The sequence below is a fragment of the Vipera ursinii genome (genome assembly GCF_947247035.1).
Source record: "Vipera ursinii genome assembly, chromosome: 3".
Taxonomy (NCBI): Eukaryota; Metazoa; Chordata; class Lepidosauria; order Squamata; family Viperidae; genus Vipera; species Vipera ursinii.
This window is the reverse complement of record NC_139516.1, coordinates 62,371,178-62,396,577: the sequence shown is the minus strand read 5'-3', so window position 1 is coordinate 62,396,577 and position 25,400 is coordinate 62,371,178. Positions and strand designations below refer to the sequence as shown.

The following is a 25,400-nucleotide window of genomic DNA, read 5'->3' as shown; positions in this document are numbered from 1 at the left end:
TTGTGTTGCAAAAGTATTTTGCAGAATAATACCCGTTTTTTTCTTGCAGTAATATCTGTGGTACTTCAAGGATGCATTTATTTATTGCATTTCTATTTTTTATTCCATTTGAGAGCCAGGGTAATGTACATGCATTTCTCTATATTTTTATCCTTATAATAACAACTCTGTAGGGAAGATTGGGGTGAGGGAATAGAGCTGGGTAAAGTCATTCAGCAAGCACTTTGGTCAGATGGAGATTTGAGCCTAGGTTTCTGTAATCCAGCTGCAATTCTTTCACCAAAATGTATTGCACTTTGCCATGTTTCCATTCGTGTTTTTTTTTGCTATCTATTTTTTTATGGATGTAATCTTTGCATAGAATATCTCTTTATTCTTTCTTAGGTATTTTCCATTTGGAATAGTATTTCTTATTGCTGGTAAGATTTTGGAAATGGATGATCCCTCAGCCATTGGGAAGAAACTAGGGTTTTATGCTGTTACTGTACTGTGTGGACTAGTTGTTCATGGACTTGTTATTCTGCCAATGATGTATTACTTCATCACCAAGAAGAACCCCGTTGTCTTTATCAGAGGCATTCTTCAAGCACTGCTTATTGCCCTGGCCACATCATCCAGGTACATGATGCAATGATTAAAGTCGTGGAGCAATGCTCTCTTAATTAATAAGAAAACAAAGATGTTTCTCTCAAGTCATGTTTCAATTCTAGGGATATCATGGTCACACTCATGCAATTTTCTTGTAATTTGCCACTGCATTGTTACAATGGGTTGTTTCAATTCCTGGTCTAGCCAATTTGTTGGGGGCTACAATTTGTTGGGGGCTACTGATCCTGGCCCAACATTACTTGTTCATAATTAGCAAAGATCAGTTAGGTGCTGCCTGTTGTTGGTGAAAATTTTAAAAAATCCATTATCATAGCAAACTTGGAATACTTTTTTTTCTGGATCTAATCCTTCCAATTTGTGTCCCTTAGACAAGTGGTCCCCAACCTTTCCAGCTTGGCGGACCAGTGGGGTGTGGGGGAGAGGGGATGGTTCTGTGTGAGCGGCAGTTGCGCATACGTGCACACGTGCAACTCCATTTGTGCAAGCGGTGGGCATGCGCACTCACCATTCATGCAAATGGAGCTGCCTATCCATGTGCCATTCATGCAAGTGGAGCTGCACGCGTGCTTGCCTGCTGCTTGCATGACCCTGGAACCAGGCCGCACCCTGGGGGTTGGGGACACCTGCCTTAGACCTAATCCCAAAGCTCCTAAATTCTAACATTTCCACCCTATGATTCTAAATTCTATTTATACTGTATTATTATATGGTAAAATGTGAGATAAGATATAGCCTGTAATAAAGAATCCAGTTAGCCCAGAAAAATTTTGGAGACAGATGAGTCACTGCAAAATTACTGCAGGAAAGGTAGAAAAATGCTACCAAATACTACATACCCCCAATACTCAGCAATACTCCAAAATCCCATAATTTGCTGTTTGACATTGATCTGCAGGTTAAATACTTTCCAGATAAAATTATTTTGTATCTATTCTTATTTTGGTTTTACACTGCATGAATCAAGCTTATTTTTCAGACTTAGAATTATAGTTGATGCCACCAAGAGACATAATTATTCTGATAGGATCTTCCACTATATAAGTGCTTAATCCTATCACATAGTATTTCAAAAGGACTGACTCAACAAGTCCATTATCTAGTTCCATTTCACTGTGGGTTGCAAATCAATTTAGATGCCTTGATGATATTTTGAGAAAATTGCATTTCGAGAAAGTTGGAGAAAGCCCATCTTTTTGGCACTCTTAAAGCATTAGTATACAAATCCTGATGAGCCAAGGATACCATCATCTACTGAACACAAGGTCAGATCTTGTATTGACATCAAGTGAGGGGCCACTTATATTTTGAAAAATGGCTGAGGACTAGAAACCAAAATGAAATCTTTCTTATATGCACATTTATAATTATTCCCATTCCCTCGTATTTTATTTGATACGGCGGCGGTGGGGTGGGGGTAAGATTCAAAACATGTTATATACTTATATAAATATAATTTTCAGGTATCGGAATAAAGCAATAGAACAAAGCAAAGAGATAGGATCAATGATGGGAAGATAATTCATTAGTGACAAGAAACTCTGGAAAATATAATTAGACATTTCCAACATTCTGATGGGTCATAGCTTGTGAACCTCTTTTCCATACATAATATAATTCATTTGCAATAGTGGCGAATATCTGTGGTTTGGGTGTAGGATGAGGGCGAAGGTTCGGTGTCCGAGCTTCCAAACATTTCATTACCAAGCTAGGTAACAGCTTCAGCTGAGTTTAGTGGCGATATAGCCACCAGCTACGGTATATATTGTGGCTTTACCCTCACCTGAAGCCCTTATGAGCAGAGAACCACTGACACAAACATCCCCTAAACTCCACTGAAGATGTTACCTAGCCTGGTAACAAAACGTTTGGAAACCAACCCACAAGCTCGGGGAACGAACCTTTGCCCTCATAATATAATTCCTCTTTTTTCCATAGCTTTATTATTATCAGCTAAGATACTGAATGAACCAGGACATTTATGTATTAGTTTTTGCCCAATAACACATCAGGCACATCAGCGCAAATAACTTAATTTTGCCTTAAATTTGCTTGGGTAAGCAATTTTCTAAACTACATTATTCTGCTAACTTCAGTCTAAACCAGGGGTCTCCAACCTTGGCAACTTTGAGACTTGTGGACTTCAATTCCCAGAACTCCTCAGCCAGCCAAGCTGAGGGTTAGGGTTAGGGAGTTGAAGTCCAGAAGTCTTAAAGTTGCCAAGGTTGAGGACCTCTGGTCTAAACTGTCCCCCCTTTTCCCCCCTTTCCCCCCCTTTTTTCTTTTTGCAGTTCAGCCACTTTGCCTATAACTTTCAAGTGCTTATTAGAGAATAATCATGTGGACCGGAGGGTTGCTAGGTTTGTGCTCCCAGTAGGGGCTACAATCAACATGGACGGAACAGCTCTATATGAAGCAGTTGCAGCAATTTTCATTGCCCAAGTAAACAACTATGAACTGGATTTTGGACAGATCATCACCATAAGGTAAAATGGGAGGGGGCAGGGTCTCTGATTCATAGGCTTCTGCAGGAAAAACAATATTCTGGACTTGGGTGTCTGATGGCAGCGTCCAGCACAGTAGATAATAAGGTAAAGTTGTATGAAATGATTTTCAGTACTAATAAAATGTATAATACATATTAACAGTGCAGATGAAAAATCTTATACATCGTAGTCTTATGCTTGCTGATTAAAAATAGGTTAGCAGTTCCTGTAGAAAGGAAATGGCCAGTTCACCAAATGCATTGAGTGCACTTTACCTGCTATGGAGATGTGCATGCTTTGGTGGTTACTAGGCATTTCTCTCCCTGACCATGTCAGCAATGACACAGTTTGGAAGCAAATGGGCATCATGCCAACATCAGAGAAAATGCAGGAAAAACATTTACAGTGGTACAGCCATGTTCCACAAGCAACACCCCATGCTGTCGCCTTCATCACTTCTCCATTTTAATGTAGACGGCAAGTGTCCACATGGAAGGCTGAAACAAAGATGGCAAGACAATACATGCAGACCTGAAAAATGCCCGGTTGGACACAGATGCTGTGTTTGGTCCTGCAAGATAGAATTTGTTGACCAAAAATCAGACCCTGGTGGAAATACTCTACGATGATGATGATAGTGTGCAGTTCCTTAAGAAAGTAAATCCCTTCACTTCCATTCCACCTCACACAAAAAAGAAATAATGAAAATCTCTAACACTCATCCATTCACAAGGCGGTTATCCAAAATACGTACTTGATGTGATGTCTGCACTCTAGGGAATTAGAAAGAGCTCTCTAGTTGCATTTGAAAGCAGAATCAAAAGAGCGGTGCACTCTTTTCTGGCTGTGTGTAAAACAAATGTGAATCCCCTTTTCCTTAATCTGTAAACAGAAGTCTACAATAGTTGAATTATTACTTCAGGCAACTGTTCCTCCCAGTGGAAGACATTTTGTCTTGAATCTCTGCTGCATTTCCCCATCACAAATGGGAAGGCTGTTTTTATTGATCATTTGCATACAATAAGAACCCGATTCTCCAAAACTGATTCTGGAACTTTACAAGAACTGCATATAAATGATTCTTTTCTTTTAAGTGGCACTCTTTCATGTGAATAAAACTTGCCTCTCCAGCTGAAGGAAACGTTGTCAGCAAGACTGATAAGGAATTTCCTGGAAATACATTTTTGGAAGAGTTGTTCTCTCAACAGATGTCAGAGAAATTAAAGCCTCCCAGTACTGCAATTTCACTGCTTTTTAAAGATCTGTCGTTTTATTGTGGAAAACATATCTGCAGCTTCTCTTCAATTGTTTAAATATTAGTGGATTAGTATGCAAAGATGTTACTAGTTTATTGAGCTGTCTATTTATTTTACCAAAGGATTTTAAGAATGCCACCTTATTCATTCCCTTGGATTTCTATCCAGATATATTGTAACATATAATTCAATCCCTTTTTCTTTTGTGCTGCATCTGTTCCTTCTGAATATCTTCTGTGTTTCAATTATTATACTCCAACTCTGAAAATCATCCCACCAAATCTCAGTTCAAACTTGGAATCTTATTTGTTTTCCTATATTGGGACCTCAAACTCATTTTGTTTATTTTTCATTCTCTGAGTATTAATATATAAACAAGGGAGGACGTGAACTTTAGAAATCAAATTTCTTCCTGAGTTTTTATTGTACAATTTAAGAAGTGCAAAAGTAATTAAAGAAGGAAACTCTGTACATGTTACACAACATATTCTTTCTTTTCTTATTACTTAGCATTTACCAGCATTGAATCCTGGTATCATGACCAATTTTTTGAGCCAATGACGCCTGCCGTTGTATTAGGCTCTGGACATTTCAGAAGCTTCAGAGGTTGAACTGAGCAACTAAGGAATGTAGAATTTAAACAATCTTTTTTCCTTTTCTAAATATTCTTTTAGCTTTCTTTATTTTTGTAAATACTAAAAAAAGAGAGGGGGAAGAGCAGATCCATCTGGAGAATATTTACTAGCAATATTATACTGCTTAGCATAAAACATTAAGCAGTTGTGATATGTACAGACTTGTCAGGTTTCCATAAAGCTTTTATCCGTGGGCTGTTAGGCTTTTAAATGGGATATAATCTCTGTGAACTTATGCAGAATTGACTTGGGAGGCCGGTGTGTGGTGTAGTTGGTTCACATGGTGTGGTAGGATGGAAGGTTTGTTGTCACTGTGTGTTGGGGGGAGAGAGCACGGGGGGAGGCTCAGCTAATCTCCATGTACACATGTTGTACTTTGACAATAAAGGTTTATTATTATTATTATTATCAGATCAAAACAAAACAAAACTCTTTCGCAAAATGTCTAAGTATGCGACTGCATTGTTGCTGGATCAGACATACTGTTACTTTATCCCAATCCAGCCTATTCAGCTTTATATTAATCTGTGCTTATGTAGCTATGATTTCAATTCTGCCCCATGTTGGGATTTACTGCTGGGAGCAGGGAAATTCCTGCTATTAGATCAAGTGTGATGATTGCCTTGTTCTTTACTGAACAGCATATTAAAGAAGACTTGAACTACTTACAATGCACAGGTCAAATAGTTGAATACTGTACAGGCTAACAGCTTTGGTAAGTCACAATATATACCGTAACTGGTGGCTATATCACCTTGATCACACAGAAGTTACTCGGGTATGACAAGAATTTAGTGAGAGATCAAGATTCAATTCTATCTCTGCAACAGACTTCAAAATAATAATTTCATTCATTCCAATAATTGAATTATTTCATATACAATATCTTTAAAGCCTGTTCGATTTCAAAGATTTAAGAGAATTGTAATCATACTGAAGCCTGCAATCCAATCCAATGTTAAGTAACTAAAGCCCATTTATTTTAGTGGATTTAGGACCGCTTAATTCTGCTGGATTATGGTTCATGAATATGGTTATTTCTCCTGCCATCTACAGAGGCCTATTTTTTGAACTGCTTGCCACCTCTAGAAGACAAATACCACCCCGGGCAATTGCATCCTGATGATTCGACCAATTCCATAAATTTTCAGCAAACTGACAAAAAGTTGAATTTAGGCAGTCAAAGTATTGTTTGGATTCACTTAAAATGGATAAATAGCAGCCAGTGTGGAGAATCTTGGGATGGGAAATATATGTGGATGTATAACACCACTCCATTCTTATGATGATCTGCATTTGAAGAACAAGAGATAAAATTATGGTTACTATAAAATTGTAATCCCTTGATTCTATTGAAGGTGGTTTTCCTCTGTGATGCTGCATTTGGGAAATGTTCCTGCTGATGCAAAGAAAAATTCTCTCAAAAGACAAGTACTAGTCTAAGAAAGAAAGATGGTGGCAGAATAGAAAACTTATAAACTAGTGTGATAAAATTAAGCACACATTTACTTTATCCTAATCTTATGGCGGGTGGCAGATGCCTTTAAATTTCTACCTGTGAAATGTCAATCTTGTTGCTTTTCCTTGATTTTATTTCCCATGATCCCAAACAATGAAATAACATCCAAGGCCCAACTCTACTAGTGAGACTCTGGCTTCATGTAATAGCTTACTCACATTGGGCAGTCCTGTGTTTTATTTACTGATATTCTATGCAACTGAATTCAGAGTAAAGCGTATTTGATTCTTACGCCAAGTATATTAGTTCGTATTAATGATCAAGTTATCCAGATTTGGATGCTCTTCTGTGTTACATCATTATGATCTTTCTGCTTGTTTTTAAAAGCATTACGGCAACAGCTGCCAGCATAGGAGCTGCTGGAATCCCACAGGCTGGCCTTGTGACCATGGTCATTGTTTTGACATCAGTGGGGCTGCCTACAGATGACATCACTCTAATAATTGCAGTTGATTGGGCTCTGTAAGTAGTGCAAAGTTTTTCTTTTCTTTGCATTGTTCTAATTAGATGTATGAGGATTGAGTGGGTTCGGTTTAAAGGGAGCCACCACTCACTTTGATGTAGATACTGTTATGTACTGGGCTCTTAAAGAATACCACGTGGGTTGCTGGAGCAGCTAACGGCTCTCCAGCAACCCAGACTACATGTCTCCTGTGCTGCAATTGGCTATCTCCAGGCAGCAATGGTTGATTCAAACCTATTGGCTGCAGCCTAGGGGCTAGACTATATATTGCGGCTAGTTGCAGCCCTTTGCCCAGTACAGTTTCTGCATGAAATAAACTATGAGTTACCTTGTACTCAGCTTCGCATCGTCATTCCTGCGCCAAAGAACCCGCTATTTAACAGTGGCAACAAAGGTGGGATCCTGCTTCACTGATTAAGAGTTGAAGTCTACGAGGGAAAGGCAGCGCACACCGGAGAGAAGAGGCATTTTCCCCCCCTCAAGGTCGGCTAGCAAGCTACGTTAGCGACCTCGTGCTCAGTGGACTCATTCCCTGAGCCTGGAAGCAGGATTCGGAAGAATGCAGGAACCAGCAAAAGAATGCAAAAGGCTGGGAAATTGAGAGAAATCGACATGAAACACCCAGAGGAATGGCCATCATATCTATCACAAGTAGAAAACTACCTCAGGGCCAATCAGATTGCGGAAGAAGGACTGAAGGCCGCAACACTACTCTGCGTGTGCAACCTTTGATTAGGCCGAGAACCTTTTTGCGCCAACACTGATCAAAGCAGTCTCCTACGCAGACCTCAAAAAGAAGCTAACCAGACATTTCCAGCCAAAGATGTCTGAAATGGCTTGGCGGTTCAAGTTCAACCAAAGAGTGCAGCAACTGAGTGATCAGCTTCCGAGTTCATAGTGGCCCTGAGTCAGGCCGCACACCTTTGCAAATTCTCAAATTTAGAAGAGCGACTACGAGACCGGCTCGTCTGCAGCCTATGGGACAGAACGCTTCAGCAGAGACTCTTTGCTAGTCCAAATTTAACGTTTTCTGAAGCACAAGACGAGGTGATGGCCAACGAAGCTGCTGGGGGCGCAGTTCAAACAGTGCAGCCCGCCAAATGGACAAAGTTTGAAGAAACGGTCCACTGTGAGGACACCAAACGCAGCGAAGAATCTTCCGAGGAAGAAGAACCTGAAATCAACCAACTCCAAAAGCAACCCAACGTGCAAAACCGCAACAGCCAGCAGCGAGAGGACAGTTATAAGGCAGTTCTCTTACCGAGATGTAACGGGTGTGGCGGCAACCATTTTTGCACCAACTGCAGATTTCAATCAGCCACATGCAGAGCTTGTGAAAGGACAGGCCACATAGCAGTGGCCTGCAGAGCCTGCCAGAGAGATCGGCCACCCAAACATCAGTCAGAAGAACTGACTAGGAGAGGTACTGGGGCCCAGGGTCCAGTTAGTGTGGGTTTTTTCAGAAGCCGTAGAAGTGTATACCGCACTGGGGCTCGACGCCCCCTCAAGCCCAAACTTAAGCTCATGGTAGAGCTAAAAGGAGTTCCATGTAAGATGGAATTGGACTCTGGCTTTGCAGTTTCAATTATTTCTCAAGACACTTTTAACTTCGGGTGTAGGCACAGTAACAATTGGGCCAAACTAAGACCCTCAGATATAATCCTAACGGATTTTCAAAATGCTAACGTTAAAGTTATGGGAGAAGCCACTTATGGCCACCCAATTCACTCATAATGACTCTTGGCCCAAGGTACTTTATCAGTCCAAAGTACTTTGTTCCAAAATATTTTAAGCTTATCAAGGTGCACTTATGTATATTTAAAATGGCAATTTGGGGGCTGAGGTCAGAGAACAAGTGTCTTCCCCATAATCAGTGATGAAATTGAAGTTGAAAAGAGTTTGTATATTTTGGACCATTTTAATTGAGGAGTATCCTAAAGGAAATCAATCCTGACTGTTCTTTGGAAGGACAGATACTGAAGCTGAAGCTCAAATACTTTGGCACCAAATGAGAAAACAGAGTCATTGGCAAAACTGTGACTGAATCTGGATATTCTGCTTGGGATACCATGGAGCCTCTTCCCAGAAGGTAACAAGGAAAACAGGTTGTGAAGAGCATGTGTAGCATCCCAGACGATCGTGCGGACCCTGCTCAGGCAGCGCTTATGTGCTATTTTAGCAAAGCATTCATGGGAACGAAGGGCACAAAATGTGAAAATAAACAGACTCATATGTTTATCTGCACCTACATGAGTGGCAAATAAAAATCTTTTGGTTTCAATTCAGTTTTATGCTAAAGAAACCAAACTCTGAACACTGCTGATTTTGGACCATGCTACTCTTTTCTAAGCCAAACATCTGGATGTTCTGAATTTTAATTTTATGACCCACATCAATATAACAACCATTGTGATTGACTTCTCAGATGGGCTCATTGTACTGGGAAAAAAAATTAAGAAATCATATGATGCATTTCAGATTTAATGTACCTCTGCCAAATGAACTTGAGTCCATGACTAAAAGTAACTCCAGCTAATACACCGGCCTTTTCCTCTAAGTTTAAATTCCTTAAACCAATTTCTTTCTTTCTTTTTCTTTTTCTTTATTTTTATACCGCCCTTCTCCCGAAGGACTCAGGGCGGTGAACAGGGCAATAAATACTAAAATACAAAGATACAAAAATTAAGAAAAGATTAAACAAAGTGCCCAAAACCTTACAACAATAAGTTAAAATACGTTAAAACAATAATAAAACCCAAACCCATCAGGCCAGGCCGGCTTGTTCAAACAAGTAGGTCTTTAGATCCTGTCGGAAGGAGCGAAGGTTGGGCGCCATCTGGAGCTCAACCGGTAAACGGTTCCACAAATCCGGTGCACCCACAGAGAAGGACCTCCCCCTGGGGGCCACCAGATGACATTCTCTGACCGGTGGCACCCTGAGGAGGCCCTCTCTGTGGGAGCACACTAGGTGGAGGGAAGTTGATGCCGGCAGCAGGTGCTCCCTAAAGTGCTCCGGACCCATGCCATGTAGGGCTTTAAAGGTCATTACCAGGACCTTGAATCTCACCTGGAAGACAACTGGAAGCCAATGCAGCTCACGGGGCAAAGGTGTAACATGGGAGTATCGGGAGACTCCCAACACAACTCTCGCGGCTGCATTCTGCACCAGTTGGAGCCTCCGAGTGGTCCTCAAGGGCAGCCCCATGTAGAGAGCGTTGCAGTAGTCTAAACGAGAGGTCACAAGCGCATGAGTGACCGTACGCAAGGCATCCTGGTCTAGATAGGGCCGCAACTGGCGCACCAGGCGAACCTGGGCGAAGGCCCCCCCTAGTCACAGTTACTATATGATCTTCTAAAGAAAGCTGTGAATCTAGTAGGACTCCCAAGTTGCGAGCCCTATCTACGGGGGGTAATAACTCACCCCCCATAGAAAGAGATGGAATATTCTTTCTTTTTTTTATTGAAAAGTTTTAACATACAATTTTCCTTTAAAACCCCTCTCCCCCTCCCTTCACCCCCCCTACCTCTCCCCCCTCCCCCCTCCCCCTCCCTTCGCCCCCCCAACCTCTCCCACCTCCCCCCTCCCCCCCTCGACTTCCCAGAGCTAAATACAAGGTATATAAAAAAAACAATCATAAACAACCATATACTAACAACCATAAACTCTAAAATCCATCACTCTCTAGCTTATATAGGATAAATATATATATCTATTAAATATATATAGAAAAACAAAGATAGAAAAAAAAGAAAAGAAAGAAGACTTATTCAAATGCTACATAAAACTTCTTAACCCTATATTTGTTCTGGATAAACTCAATCCATTTTCTCCATTCCATAATATAGCGTTCTTGCGAGTGATCTTTCAAATAAGCCGATATCTTCGCCATCTCGGCCAGGTCAGAAACCTTTAAAGTCCATTCACCCCCCCATAGAAAGAGATGGGATATTCAGAATATCCCGAGATGCCGGTACGCACAGCCACTCAGTCTTGTCAGGGTTGAGTCGAAGCCTGTTCCTCCCCATCCAGACCCGAACCGCCTCCAGGCAATGGGACATCATGTCAAGGGCTGTTGTGACTCAGGGCCAGCCTGTGGGTCCGACAGCCGGCTCCGATGTATCGGAGGACTCAGATGTGGGGGAGGAGGGAAACGAACCGGCTGATGATGATTTGGAGACTTTGCAGAGTCCTCAGCCGGGAACCTCTGCTCAGCTGTGTGAGCCCGAGAGTGCGGAGGATGATGACCCACAGCTGGCCCTGTTCAAGGACGCCCGACGCAGGAGGCAGTCGAGCAGGGACAAAGAAAGGCTATGGGACTCCTCGGGAGGAGGCACAGGGAGACCACGCCCTGAGCTCTCTATAAAAGGAGTGTTTGGGGAGGGGCTGGTTGCTGAAAGCAACTCTTTTGCTTGAGAAGATAAGCTCTTGTGTGTTTACTATTAAATCTTGGCAGAAGCCTTTTAGCCTTGGACGCTTTCCAGTCTCTTCTTTTGAAATAGGGGTTGAGAGAAGAGGGCTGGTTCAGAACAGTTTGCTTTCAGCCACCCACCCCTTATTACTACGATGGAGCAGCTTCTTGCCGAAAATGCCCAGCTCAACCAGCAACTCACCTTGCTGGCCACTCAGGTGGCACAACTGCAGGCTCAGGTACATGCTGCCCCCCCACCCAGGAGGAAATGTCAGATAGCTATGCCGGATAAATTTGCTGGTAATCCAGAACTGTTTCCTGCCTTCCTGGGACAATGCCAGCTTTATATCAGCGTGAGAGCAGCTGATTTCCCCACTGACCGAGATAAGGTGGGATTTGTGTTGAGCCTTCTGTCGGGAGATGCAGCTCGTTGGGGCACGCCTCTGTTGGCACAGCCTAGCCCTTTGTTGGATAACTTTGGGGGGTTTTGTGACCATATGCGCCTCATGTACGAGGACCCGATTAAGGCGCAGACTGCCACCCGACGCCTGAAAGCTTTGAGGCAGGGTCAGCGCCCTCTACAGGCCTATATCAGCGATTTCCGGCTGCTTAGCCAGGATTCCGCCTGGAATGAGGCTGCGCTCGTGGATGCCTTTCAGGATGGCTTGTCAGAGGAGATGTTGGATGAGCTGGCCCGCGTGGACATTCCCTCAGACCTGAATGGGCTGATCCATCTTTGTCTGCGGATCGATGCCCGGCTGCAGCAGCGTAAGAGTCGCCGTGCCACCCCACAGACCCCTGTCGCCCCTGTTGTGCGTGAGCCCCCAGTCCAGAGGGAGGAGCCAATGGAGCTGGGTGCCGCCAGGTCCCGTCTATCGGTGACGGAAATGGACAGACGACGATCGGAGGGGTTGTGTTTTTACTGTGGGGACCCTGGACATTTGGCTGCTTCTTGCCCGAAGAAGCGTCAGCGGGCGTCAGTGACCAAGCCTGCCCCGAGAAAGTCCCCCGCTTTGCTATCGGGAAACGGCCCGAGCCCGATCTAGACGGTGTGAAAGATCGGGCGACCCACAACAACCAAACCGAGCGACGCCGTTCCGATGGTGCCTGTGAACCTCCACGGCATTTGATTTTGGAGGCACGTCTGATCCTTCCTGGCAAGCCAGAGGGGATTCCAGTCCATGCCTTAATTGACTCTGGGGCTACCACTAACTTTATGGATTCGGCCTTTGTGGCCAAATGGGCTGTTCCCCAGTGTCCAGTGGATCCGCCCATGCTTGTGGAGACCATCGATGGTCGAGTGCTCCTGTCCGGGCCTATCACGGCCGCCACGCAACCCGTGTGTATGGCCATCAGTACCCATGTGGAGGCCATTCAGTTCTACGTCACTTCGGATCTGCACTTTCCCGTGGTCTTGGGACTGGCGTGGCTCCGGGCGCATGATCCACAGATCTATTGGTCTCAGAACTTGGTCACCTTCCCAAGTTTGCAGTGCGTGGACCACACCCGCCATATCTGTGCCGGCCAGGTGGAGGGTTCCCCAGGGGTTTCCTTGCCTCCCGAACTGTCCGACTTTGCTGACGTGTTCAGCGAGTCAGAGGCGGACCAGTTACCCCCGCACAGGCCCTACGACTGCTCCATTGACCTAGTCCCTGATGCGCCTCTCCCAGTGGGGCGTTTGTACTCCATGTCGGAGCCCGAGTTGGCTGCATTGCGGGACTTCCTGACGAAGAACTTGGCTCGTGGTTTCATCCGGCCCTCGTCCTCGCCAGTGTCTGCGCCCGTGCTCTTCGTCAAAAAGAAGTCGGGCGAGTTACGGCTTTGCTGTGACTACCGGAAACTCAACGCTATCACGGTGCGTAACCGCTACCCGCTGCCCCTCATCCCCGAGCTCTTGGACCGACTCCGGGAGGCTAAGATCTTCACGAAACTGGACCTGCGTGGAGCTTACAACCTCGTCAGGGTTCGGCCGGGTGATGAGTGGAAGACGGCGTTTGGTACTCGCTATGGACATTTCGAGTACACGGTGATGCCGTTTGGCCTGACCAACGCCCCCGCTGTGTTTCAGCATTTTATGAATGACATCTTTCGGGATCTGTTGGACCAGTTTGTCGTGATTTACCTGGACGACATCCTGATTTACTCCCCGTCGCGTGAAGCGCATCATCAGCATCTCCGTCAGGTCCTGCAGCGCCTCCGGAAGCATCGGCTGTTTGCCAAGTTGGAGAAGTGCCAGTTCTACCAGGTGACCATTGATTTCTTGGGTCACCGCATTTCTCCTGGGGGCATCGCCATGGAACCGAGTAAAGTTGAGTCGTTGCAGAGTTGGCAACCCCCGCGTCGCGTGAAGGATATTCAGCGACTTCTTGGATTTGCCAACTACTATCGGACATTCATCCCTGGCTTTGCTGCCTTGACAGCCCCCCTCACCCGGCTCCTGCAGAAGAAGACTCGGTTCCAGTGGAACGCCCCCGAACAACAGGCGTTCCAAGCTTTGAAGGACGCCTTCATGAAGGAGCCCATCTTGAAGCATCCTGACCCGCAACGGCCGTTTGTCGTGGAGGCGGACGCCTCCGACATTGCCATTGGGGCCGTGTTACTCCAGGCAGCGACGCCCAACGGTACCCTTTTCCCTTGCGCGTATCACTCACGGAAATTGAATCCCTCGGAGCGCAACTATACCATCTGGGAGAAGGAGCTGTTGGCCATCAAGGCGGCGTTCGAGGCTTGGAGGCATCATCTGGAGGGGGCGCGGCATCAAATCGAGGTCCGGACGGACCACAAGAATCTGGAAAGCCTGCAGACCGCTCGGAATTTGAACCAACGCCAGATCCGGTGGTCCCTCTTCTTTGCGAGGTTTGACTTCCGGGTGCGGTACATACCAAGCGGGCACAACCAGAGAGCGGATGCTCTGTCCAGGAAGCCCGAGTACACCCGAGTGGAAGACAAGCTTCCGCCCAGGACCGTGATCCCCGTCGAGTCTTTTGCTGCGGTGCGGGAGCCGGTGGATATACGGGCTCGGATCCGGGAGGCGCAGCAGCAGGAGGCGTGGGTGGCTCAGCGGAAGGAAGAGGTGGGGCCAGATTCGCCTTGGTCGGTCACGGATGGACTCCTGTATTATCGTGACCGGCTCTATGTTCCAGGAGGGCCACTCAGGGGACTCGTCCTCAGCCAATGTCATGATAACCCGGCTGCGGGGCATTTTGGCCTGTTCAAGACTCTGAACCTGGTCTCCCGTACATTCTGGTGGCCCCGAGTCCGACACGATGTCCAGTCTTATGTCACCTCCTGCGTCCCATGCAGGCAGGCCAAGTCAGCGACAGGGGCCCCGCCTGGTTTACTGCAGCCTTTGCCAACGCCCAAGAGACCCTGGGGGGCTGTGTCCATGGACTTTCTGACGGATCTACCCCCATCCTCCGGCTTCACGACAGTGTTTGTGGTGGTGGACATGTTGACCAAGATGGCGCACTTCATCCCCTGTCGCGGCTTACCGTCAGCTCGCGCCACTAGTCGCATGTTCATCCAACAGGTGTTCCGGCTGCACGGCCTTCCCGATAGAGTCGTCTCCGATAGGGGGGCCCAGTTTACAGCCCGCTTCTGGCAGGAGTTGATGCGGGCGTTGGACATTAAGGTTTGCCTCTCGTCCGCGCATCATCCTCAGACCGACGGGGGTACCAAGAAGGTCATCGGCATCTTAGAGCAGTATCTGCGCTGCTACGTTAACCTGCAGCAGGACAATTGGGTGGACTATTTGGCCATAGCCGAGTTTGCCTTTAACAACTCGCAGCACACCTCCACGCAGATGACACCGTTCTTGGCCAATGTGGGTTATCACCCCCGGTTTTTCCCCCTTTCTCCCGTGGACTCACCGGAGCCGGCAACGAACGAATTCATGGCGGAGTTACAGGCGATCCATCGGTTGGTGCGACGGCAGCTGGAGAAGGCCAAGGCCGACTACAAGAGGTTCGCCGATCGGTCGAGAAGGGATACGCCTCCACTATCGGTGGGGGATCGGGTCTGGCTGTCCACCAGGAACCTACCATCCACTCGGCCGGCGAGGAAGCTGGACCACCGATACCTTGGACCGTTCCCCGTCGAGGCCGTCATCAATCCGGTCGCCTATCGTTTAACTCTGCCACGTTCCCTGCGCGTGCACCCCGTCTTCCATCGGTCCTTGTTGGTCCCCGAACAACCGGCTTGTCCACTTCGCCAAGCGGAACCTCCCCCATCAGGACCTCGTGATGGCGACAGCACCCCCGAGTACGAGGTCGCCAGCATCAGGGATTCCCGCTGGCTGAAAGGTCGCTTCCAGTACCTGATCGAGTGGAAAGGGTACGGGCCGGAGGACTTCACATGGGAAGACGCGACCGCCGTTCATGCCCCTGCGTTGGTGACTGCGTTTCACGAACAGTTCCCATCCCGACCGCATCCGGATCGGCAGACCCGGGGGAAGGGCCCTGCGGTGCGGGATAGTGTTGTGACTCAGGGCCAGCCTGTGGGTCCGACAGCCGGCTCCGATGTATCGGAGGACTCAGATGTGGGGGAGGAGGGAAACGAACCGGCTGATGATGATTTGGAGACTTTGCAGAGTCCTCAGCCGGGAACCTCTGCTCAGCTGTGTGAGCCCGAGAGTGCGGAGGATGATGACCCACAGCTGGCCCTGTTCAAGGACGCCCGACACAGGAGGCAGTCGAGCAGGGACAAAGAAAGGCTATGGGACTCCTCGGGAGGAGGCACAGGGAGACCACGCCCTGAGCTCTCTATAAAAGGAGTGTTTGGGGAGGGGCTGGTTGCTGAAAGCAACTCTTTTGCTTGAGAAGATAAGCTCTTGTGTGTTTACTATTAAATCTTGGCAGAAGCCTTTTAGCCTTGGACGCTTTCCAGTCTCTTCTTTTGAAATAGGGGTTGAGAGAAGAGGGCTGGTTCAGAACAAGGGCATCACTGGGGTGGTTTGGGGTCGAAATAAAAAACTGGGTATCATCAGCATACTGATGATACCCAACTCCAAAACCACGAATGATCTCACCCAGCAGTTTCATGTAGATGTTGAACAGGAGAGGTGAGAGGACCGACCCCTGAGGAACTCCACAAATGAGAGGCCTCGAGGTCGACCTCTCCCCCTGCCAACACCGACTGCGAACATCCCAGGAGATAGGAGGAGAACCACTGAAGAACCGTGACTCCCACTCCCAATCCCCTGAGACGCCACAGCAGGATACTATGGTCGATGGTATCGAAAGCCGCTGAGAGGTCTAATAGGACTATGACAGAGGAATATCCCCTGTCCCGAGCCCTCCAGAGATCATTAACCAGAGCGACCAATGCCGTCTCCGTGCTGTACCCGGGCCTGAAACCCGATTGGTACGGGTCTAGATAATCCGCTTCATCCAGAACCAGAGGGAGCTGATGCGCCACCACACTCTCAACAACCTTCGCAAAAAAGCGAAGGTTGGAGACCGGATGAAAGTTGTTTAACACAGCTGGGTCCAAGGCAGGCTTCTTGAGGAGAGGTCTCACCACCGCCTCCTTCAAGACGGTGGGGAAACTACCCTCACTCAGAGATGCAGATATAACCTCCTGGAACCAGCCTCATGTCCCCACCTGAGCCGCGTAAGCCAGCCAGGAAGGGCACGGGTCCAATAAGCACGTGGTGGAGCTCAGCCTCCCCATAATCCTGTCCACTTCCTCTGGAGTCACAGGATCGAACTCCTCCCAGATAACATTGACAAGACCACCCATGTCCTGATCGTCAGACTCTGCCCAGTCGGAGTCCAAACCGGTCCGAATCTGAGCAATTTTGTCCGACAGATGTTGGCTAAACTCCTCGGCACGACCCTGCAAGGGTTCCTCTCTCACCTCCTGATTATGGATGGAGCGGGTTTCCCTAAACAGGGCGGCCAGGCGATTATCTGCGGATGCGATGAGGGTAGCGAAGTGCTTAGACCTCGCCACCCTTATCGCCGCGAGATAAGACTTAATACAGGTTCTTAGTCGCAATCAGTTGGATTCTGACCGGCTGGATCTCCAACAGCTCTCTAGGCCCCGTCTCCGACGCTTCATCTCCCGGAGCTCCGCAGAAAACCATGGAGCCCGCTGGGATCTGCACCGGGTCAGGGGCCGCAAGGGTACAACTCGGTCAAGTGCCTCCATGGCTGCCTTTTCCCAGGCTTCCACTAAGGCATCCGCCGAGCTGTGAGCAAAGGAGGCAGGTGGGAACCCCAGTGCTGCCTGGAACCTCTCAGGGTCCATTAAGCGCCTGGGGCGGAACCATCTAGTTGGTTCAACACGCCCACGGCGGGGAGTGGCAAAATGGAAGACCAGCCACAGGAGATGATGATCGGTCCATGACAGGGGCATAACAGTTGGGAAACCCCCACCAAGATCATCTAACCACCGTCCAGACAGAAAAACCAAATCAAGGGTGTGGCCCCCTACATGAGTCGGTCCATGAATTACTTGCATCAGGTCCATGGCCGTCATGGAAGCCATGAACTCCCGAGCTAACTCAAATGATCCTCCCAGGGATGGTAGATTGAAGTCACCCAAAACCATAAGTTTGGGGAACTCAATCACCAGCCCCAAGAAGATATCGAGAAGCTCATGCAGGGCTGCTGCTGCGCGACTAGGCAAAAGGTACACCAGCAGCAAGCCCAACTGCGCCCTAGGACCACATCTCAGGAGGAGAGACTCACACCCGACTATCTGGTGTAAAGCTGTACTTGGCAAAACTTTTTTTTCAGCATTGGTATGTGAAAATCACAAGTCAGAATAAAATTAATTTTTTCTTACAGTTTTAAAACGAACTGTCTGCATTTATTTTAAAAAGTTATCAAGAGCTGACATAAGAGCAAGCGCGGACACTGGAGAGAGATTAATCTAAAATGCAGTATCAGACATTCTGTTCTTTATTTGTCTTCTGACAATTTATTCCTCAGTTTTCCTACATTCTTCTATATATCCCTCAGCTATAAATGTCCAGATCTTATTGTTTTTCCAGTTGAAATCCAAATGTTTTCTAGTTTCCATTTGAACTGGCTTAACATCTCACTTGCTTGTGTCTTTAGCTTATTTTCTTTTCTTTTCTTTTTTTTAAAAAAATATCCTATGTGGTCTAGTCTACCTCCTTCTGTTTTCTTCTAAAAGCATACTCCAATTTTATTTAACACTTGGTTTAAGATTGTTTGCTTCTTTATTCTTAAAATATTTATAATTTATTTATTTCCTTTCTTTCTTTCTTTCTTTCTTTCTTTCTTTCTTTCTTTCTTTCTTTCTTTCTTTCTTTCTTTTTTCGTTTCTCTTTAAAATTGTTGCACCAGACACTCTACTTTATAATTAATTCCAGATCAATTATCTTGGGGATTCCTGGTGCCAATTATTTGACAATACTGGGAACTAGAAGCACAATGCTGGTTGGATCTGAGGATTCTGTTTAGGGAAATGTAGCTATTTATCACACACAAAAATTGCTTAATTATTTTTTGTTTTGAGTCATACCTAGGAAAGCAAACAGAGGGCAATATAACATCCATGAAAGTTTTTCTTTCTCCAGTTGTTGTTTTGCTTAGTTTTGTAAAAATGGAAAAATCAAATGGGAGATTTATGAAACAGATTAGGAAAATGTTCATGGAGTGTTTTTGATTTCTTGTTAGCATCATGCTTTCATACTATAAAATTAATCCATGGAATTTCAGTATTGGAGAAATTTGATTTGATGTAGAATGATGGTCTACACATTTAAATTAATTGGATACTTTTATTCCTATACTGTGTTATATTATCGGTTGAGTAAAATAACATCAGCTTGTATGCAGGTACTGTTACTTTCTGTACAAATAACTGTGTAGGCTGATGAACATTTACACAACCAGGAAAAGGAAATGTTGTTTTAATGCCTTCATTTTGTTTGACAGAGACAGATTTCGGACAATGATCAATGTCCTGGGTGATGCTCTTGCTGCTGGAATAATGGCACATATTTGCAGAAAAGAATTCACCACAGACAGATCTGAGGTAGGAGAAGACTGATGTGATACTTTGAGGACTCACTTTACCAAACAAAAATAATTAGGTCTCTCTTATGATTTTGTTGGAACAATGTGGCTCATTTGGTTAGGATGATGGTTTGGAGGTTAGCAAGCCCGCATTTGAGATCTCAATGCTGTCGTAAGGTGGAGTGAGTTCCTGTCCTTTGCTCCAGCTCCTGCCGGGCACATGAAAGGAGCCCCTAACTGAGCATTCTCCCAACAGTGATGTCATCGGCTACTCCTTGGTGCTTCCAACATGAGTGCCTGCTAAAATGAAATATAAGTATAGAAAAGTGTTCTAGAATAATGAAGAGTATTTATAGCAGGGGTGTCAAACTCAATTTCATTGAGGGCCGCATCAGCATTGTGGTTGCCCTCAAGGGGCCGGGTGGGTATGGCCAGGGTGGGCGTGGCCTACTGGGTGGGCGTGGCTAGAGTGCGTATGGTCTACTGGGTGGGCATGGCCAGCTCTACATCGTTCGTATCGAGGGTGCCTATGGGGGCCTGGGCAGGAGTGGGACAGATCTGAGGTTCTCTGGCAGGAGGAGGGTCTCTGGGCCGGGCCAAGGCAGTGGGGGCCGTTCCCTCACTGTTTCCAGGATGGCTTCGCAGGCCACATGAAACCACTTTGCGGGCCGGATCTGGCCCCGGGCCTTGTGTTTGACATGTCTGATTTATAGTATGAACCCCTTGTTCTATTCATAGGTGCCTTTGATTGGAGAAACAAAACCCACTAGTATCCACAAAATTATTGCTTATCAGAAGAATGGCTGTGTGAAGAATAAAATGCGTGGACCTGAACCTGTCAAAACAACACTGCGTCACTTACCTATTCAAGTGGAACAAGAAGAGAATGACTCAGAATGTTACACAGAGAAATCCAACAATAAAGACCACTGTACTATTGAAATTAATGAATTGGAAACAAATGTGTAATGGACAGTTACTCCTAAAAGTATCTGAAAACAAAAGAATATCCTGTAAAATGAAGTTGGGACATGGCCTGCTTCTTCAATGGCAAGTCATGCAATGACTGTTATTCCTGAACTGAGGTTATAAGATAGCTGTGGACACCTGTGAAGACAGAATGCTTCATGGAAGATGGGTTCCATTGGTTGGTTGGGTTAGTAGAAAGGAATTAATCACTGGATAAATTTCATATACTTTGGGCAAACAGATATGGCAATGTTTCTAAGAAGAAACTTTCTGATCCATTGAAATGATTTCTACTAAGTCACCCTGGCTCAGTTTTTCCAATCAAAATGAATATACCACAATTTCATTAATGTTCTACCCTTAGTTTAAACATGTATTACTAACTAATGGATTAAGGATAAACTGTGGGTGGGATCAAGTCCTGATTACTGAGCCTGAGTTATGTGAATAAAGCATTGTTATTAATCTGCTGATTTGGATACACTTCTATCCAAATACAGCAGTGGTTAGTGGTTAGTTTAAAATGGAAATGGGTCTCCTTTCCTACAGTTGCATAGATGAAAGTGGAGAGAAGAGTACATGAATTCAGGGGCCTTGAGAGGCCATTAAACTACCGTTTGGTGTTACATGCAACCTGGGTTAAAATGGTTTAACAAATCATTCTTGTTTGCAGCTTCATTCTGCTCTATTCAATGTTCTGAGTGACTACTGTAGTAGCTTTCTGAATGCAGTCCGAAGTAATGGTTTTAATTTATAGCACCCACTATGGCTTGACACCTCAGTAACTTTGGGATTGCCTCCTTCAACCTATCTATCCCAGAGGAACTGTTAATAATGTTAGTACTGCTCCCCAACACCACTTTGGGAAGGAAAGGGAACTGAGGCCCAGAGGGGTTGTTTCTCTATGATGGCCCCCGTTATATAGAATGGCCTTCTGGAAGACAACATTGGCTCCACCAATAAAAGCCTTCTAGAAGCTAGTTAAAATCTAGAAGCTAATTAAAACTGGGGGACTTGGGATGAATTGTGATAGCACTGGGGCTGTTACATAATTCTAAATGTAACTTAAATTTAATTTTAAGTTACTGTGGAAGTTTTAGTGTTGCATTTTACAGTTGTTATGAATCCTCCAAGAGTTTCTTGATGTGGCACTATATAAATTTAAGGAATGAATGAATAGACTAATATGATCTTTATATCTACCACACATGGATTTCAAATACCCAATTTCTAATAGTAGTATAGATGGACTTTTGACTGTGGTGGTAGCAACTATATAATGACCATATATAGAAATTCCATTGTATATTAAAGATTCTCAGAGCCCTTTCATTTTTACTTTGTATTATTTGGAGAGATAAATGGCAACTAATACTGTTTGTTACATATTATTTTCTAAGGTTTACAATGTATATTGTAATAGTATATTTTTGAACTAAGAAATGTTTTGTTTAATGAGGTGATAGAGAAGGGAGTCTTATTTTTAAGATCCCTAAAAATAAACTATGAAGCCCCATTCTAAACATTCCCTATCATATTGGTCTTCCACGTTCCAGATATTTTTTTCCCTTTTGCCTCTCCTTATTTTGCTTCCACCACTAACTTGGTAAAATCCACATTGACTGAATCAATGTTTTTCAACTGTGGCAACTTTAAGATGTACAGGTATGGGATTCTGGCTGGGGAATTCTGGGAGTTGAAGTCCACACATCTTAAAATTGCCACGGTTGGAAAAAAAAACAACCTGGTATAATTATAAAAAAAACCCCAAACTAAAATAACTGGTGCTAAAAAAAAGGGTACACAATGTTCTCTAATTTATATAGTTTCAATGTATGATAGTTTGGGCCCAAATCCTTTGTGGTCTGTGTGTTCTCATAAAAATAAGTTAGAATATAGCATATGCAAATGTGGCACACGTTCATTGTAATCATATATTCAGATTAATAATGTTCTTATGATTGCTGTCTGTAAATGCTTCCCACACACACACACACACACACACACAAACACACATGCTGTGTAAGGCATCTTGGATGAGTTTCTTCAGAGCCTGTTCAAATGTCCAACACTACAGTCTTGTGCTTTTAATTTGGCAATGGCTTCCATTTGGAGCAGTTTAAAGCAGGTCCGAGACAAAAGCCAGAGTTGGGGCTTTTGAATTGCTGAACCACTCATACAGCCCATTAGATGGAAAGGGGCTAGAGGGAATTAGTGCTTTTTTAGCTTTAATACTTGGACAGAAGTTTGAATTTTTGAAGTTTGATTTTTTTTCATGAAAAAGAGTGACGTTGAGGACTCTCTCAGTTACGAAGCTCATCTACTGAAAGTGAACCAAATATTGTCATTTATGACACAAAAGTATTGGGATAACAAAATAGAGGAATATGGTGTTTATCACCGGTGCTCTGTGCAAGGGGAAATAAAATAGCATGCAATCAATTTAGATTTTGGCAGCCGTAGCTTATTTCCCCTTAGAATGAAGTATATCTGCCAATTTTTTAAGTTGTTACTTTTTTTTTAAGTATGCCTTTCCTTCGGCAGAAGTGTCCAAAGCACTTTTTTTCTCTCTCTCTTTCACCTTTGGACACTCTAGTTGCAATATAGCTCTATGGAGTCATCAGCAGTGGCCTTCACCAGGTTGGCAATGACCAAGGGGCAGAGATTCTGGGGCTGTATATCTCCTATAAGGCAAACTTGTAAAGAAATTGTCATTTTGTGTTCTGTTCAAGGAAATCTGGCTCCTTCTGCAGCTGGAAACAATTCTCTTTTTCAGTGCCTGTCATGGAAGAAGGCTTTTTGAGAAGTTTTAGCTTACGAGTCCTTGCGTGAACTCTTTCACTCTCTCTTCTTCAGTGCTCTATCTTTTATGTTTTAAACATTTATTTCCACTGGTCCTTCATTATTCTTGCAAATATTTTACCCCTGCCTTATTCCTTATTGGAGAGAAAAAGAAGGTTTTTTTAAAAAAAAGTTTTACAGTACATTTTAAACATAAATTGACCCCACCTAAAACCCGCCCTTCCCTCCCCTTCCCCCCCCCTGACTTCCCAGAGCTGAATAAAGGGTATTGCCTCTAACAAGCTTGAACTAAAATATGCTAACTATCTATAAATACACTTTAAATCCTATCGCACTTTAACTCCCATTAGACATAGCTAAATAATAATACATCTTATTAAATTCTAATACTCATTCATATGCTAAATGAAACTTTTTAGTCCCATATTTATTCTGAATGTAATCAATCCATCTTCTCCATTGCGAAATGTATCTTTGTTGCAATTGATCTTTCAAATATGCTGAAATTTTTGCCATTTCTGCTGGGTTCGAAACTTTTAGAGTCCACTCTTCTATAGTAGGCAGAGCCTCCTTCTTCCAATATTGTGATACCAAAAGTCTTGCTGCCGTTATTAAATTCAACATCAATTTAGTTTCTATAACAGTACAATCTGTAATAATACCCAACAGAAATAACTGCGAGAAAACCTTATCTTTTTCTTAAATATCTTCTACATATTCTACCAAATTTTAATCCAAAAAGCTTTAACTTTTTTGCAAGTCCACCATATATGATAGTACGTTGCATCGTCACAACCGCACCTCCAACATTTAGGTTGATAATTTGGATACATACATGCTAATTTTTTGGGATCTAAATGCCATCTATAAAACATTTTATAAAAGTTCTCTCTTAAATTTTGTGCCTGTGTAAATTTTACATTTCTGACCCAGATTTTTCCCCAAGTATCCATCGTTATTGGCTCCTGAATATTCTGGGCCCATTTTATCATACAATCTTTATTCCGTTTCTGAATCTATTTCTATCAATGCATTATATATCCTTCTTATATGTGCTTGCAGTGGCGTAGCGTGGGGGGTGCAGGGGGGGGCCAGCCGCACCGGGCGCAACATCTGGGGGGGGCACGCTCGCACTCGCAGCTCTCTGCCCCTGCCTGGCTCACTCACTCTCTCTCGCTGCAGTGCTGGCTGTGCGAATCCGATCCGAGCCGCCGTGTCGCCACCCACTGTGGAGGGGGGGTGCCAGGCGTGCGGTGCGGTGCGGAGAGAGAGCGAGGGACTATCTGGGGGAGGGACAGTGCAGCAGCCGCCCAGCGCAGCGCTGAGCGCGGGAGAGGGTTTCTTTAACTAATCTAGTGGAAGAGACTCGAGTGCTAAAATCCACGGGTTAAGGGGCGCAAATTACTTGCCTTGCCCCGGGTGCTGACAACCCACGCTACGCCACTGTGTGCTTGACTTTGATCTCTAATTTGTTTTACCAAATTTTCATCAGTTGTTGAAATACTAATTTTCTGATCTTCTTTCCATCTAGCTTGTATCTGCCCATACTGAAACCAAGTTTGTACTATCTTTTCTTCTTTTAAAAAGAAGTTTTATATTTGTCTAGTTGTTGAGGAAAGAGAGATTGGACCATTTGGGAGGAAAAATGTTTATGAACTAACCCTACAATTGTTTTTTTTTAATGGAAATTTGCTTGTTCTCTTTCTTTTACTCTCCCTTTCTCTCTTGTACCCTTTGCATCATAAAATACCTTCTAGTGATTCCAAATGAACCATGTATATTAAAATTGCTTCCACAAAAATGTTTTTAATAAACAAGTCATTGTGGAAAAAAAGATTGTCTGTGTACTATTATACTAAACCTATTTCTTTTTTTAAAAAAAATCACACATATTTAACAAATTTCTATTTTACCATAAAAGGTGAAATCCTTGAATCGACCTGCGTCCTGGTGAATTTATGAACACATCCATGTAGTTTTCTTGGCAAAAATATGGAAGGATTATATTTTGTAGGGATTATATTTTGAGAAGATTATCTCTTCACAAAGTATAACATTCTTTTAAAAGATATTTTGTGGATTCAGAATTCAACATTTGTGTCATATGCAAGATGGCACTAAATATGAGAAAATGTTTTCCAATTACAACCATTACATTACAACAGCAATAGCCAAATATTGGATACCTCTGCATATTGCCAATCACGTGAAGTCAAATATTACACAGCAAATTAGTTTTCTGAAAGTAGGACTATGCAGACTGA

General features: G+C 44.5%; 1 protein-coding gene across 1 annotated transcript in view; it reads left to right on the top strand.

The window, feature by feature from the left end:
• The window catches only part of SLC1A7 (solute carrier family 1 member 7), a gene marked incomplete at its 5' end in the record, with an annotated part of 52,388 nt that extends 31,651 nt beyond the window's left edge, over positions 1–20,737 (top strand). The window contains 5 exons of the mRNA XM_083359030.1: positions 385–618; positions 2,898–3,092; positions 6,830–6,964; positions 19,285–19,384; positions 20,104–20,737. Coding sequence (XP_083215156.1) covers positions 385–618; positions 2,898–3,092; positions 6,830–6,964; positions 19,285–19,384; positions 20,104–20,334 — 895 coding nt within the window. The 3' untranslated portion in view covers positions 20,335–20,737. The remainder of the gene's footprint in view (positions 1–384; positions 619–2,897; positions 3,093–6,829; positions 6,965–19,284; positions 19,385–20,103) is intronic.
• Between the last annotated feature and the right edge of the window lie 4,663 nt (positions 20,738–25,400).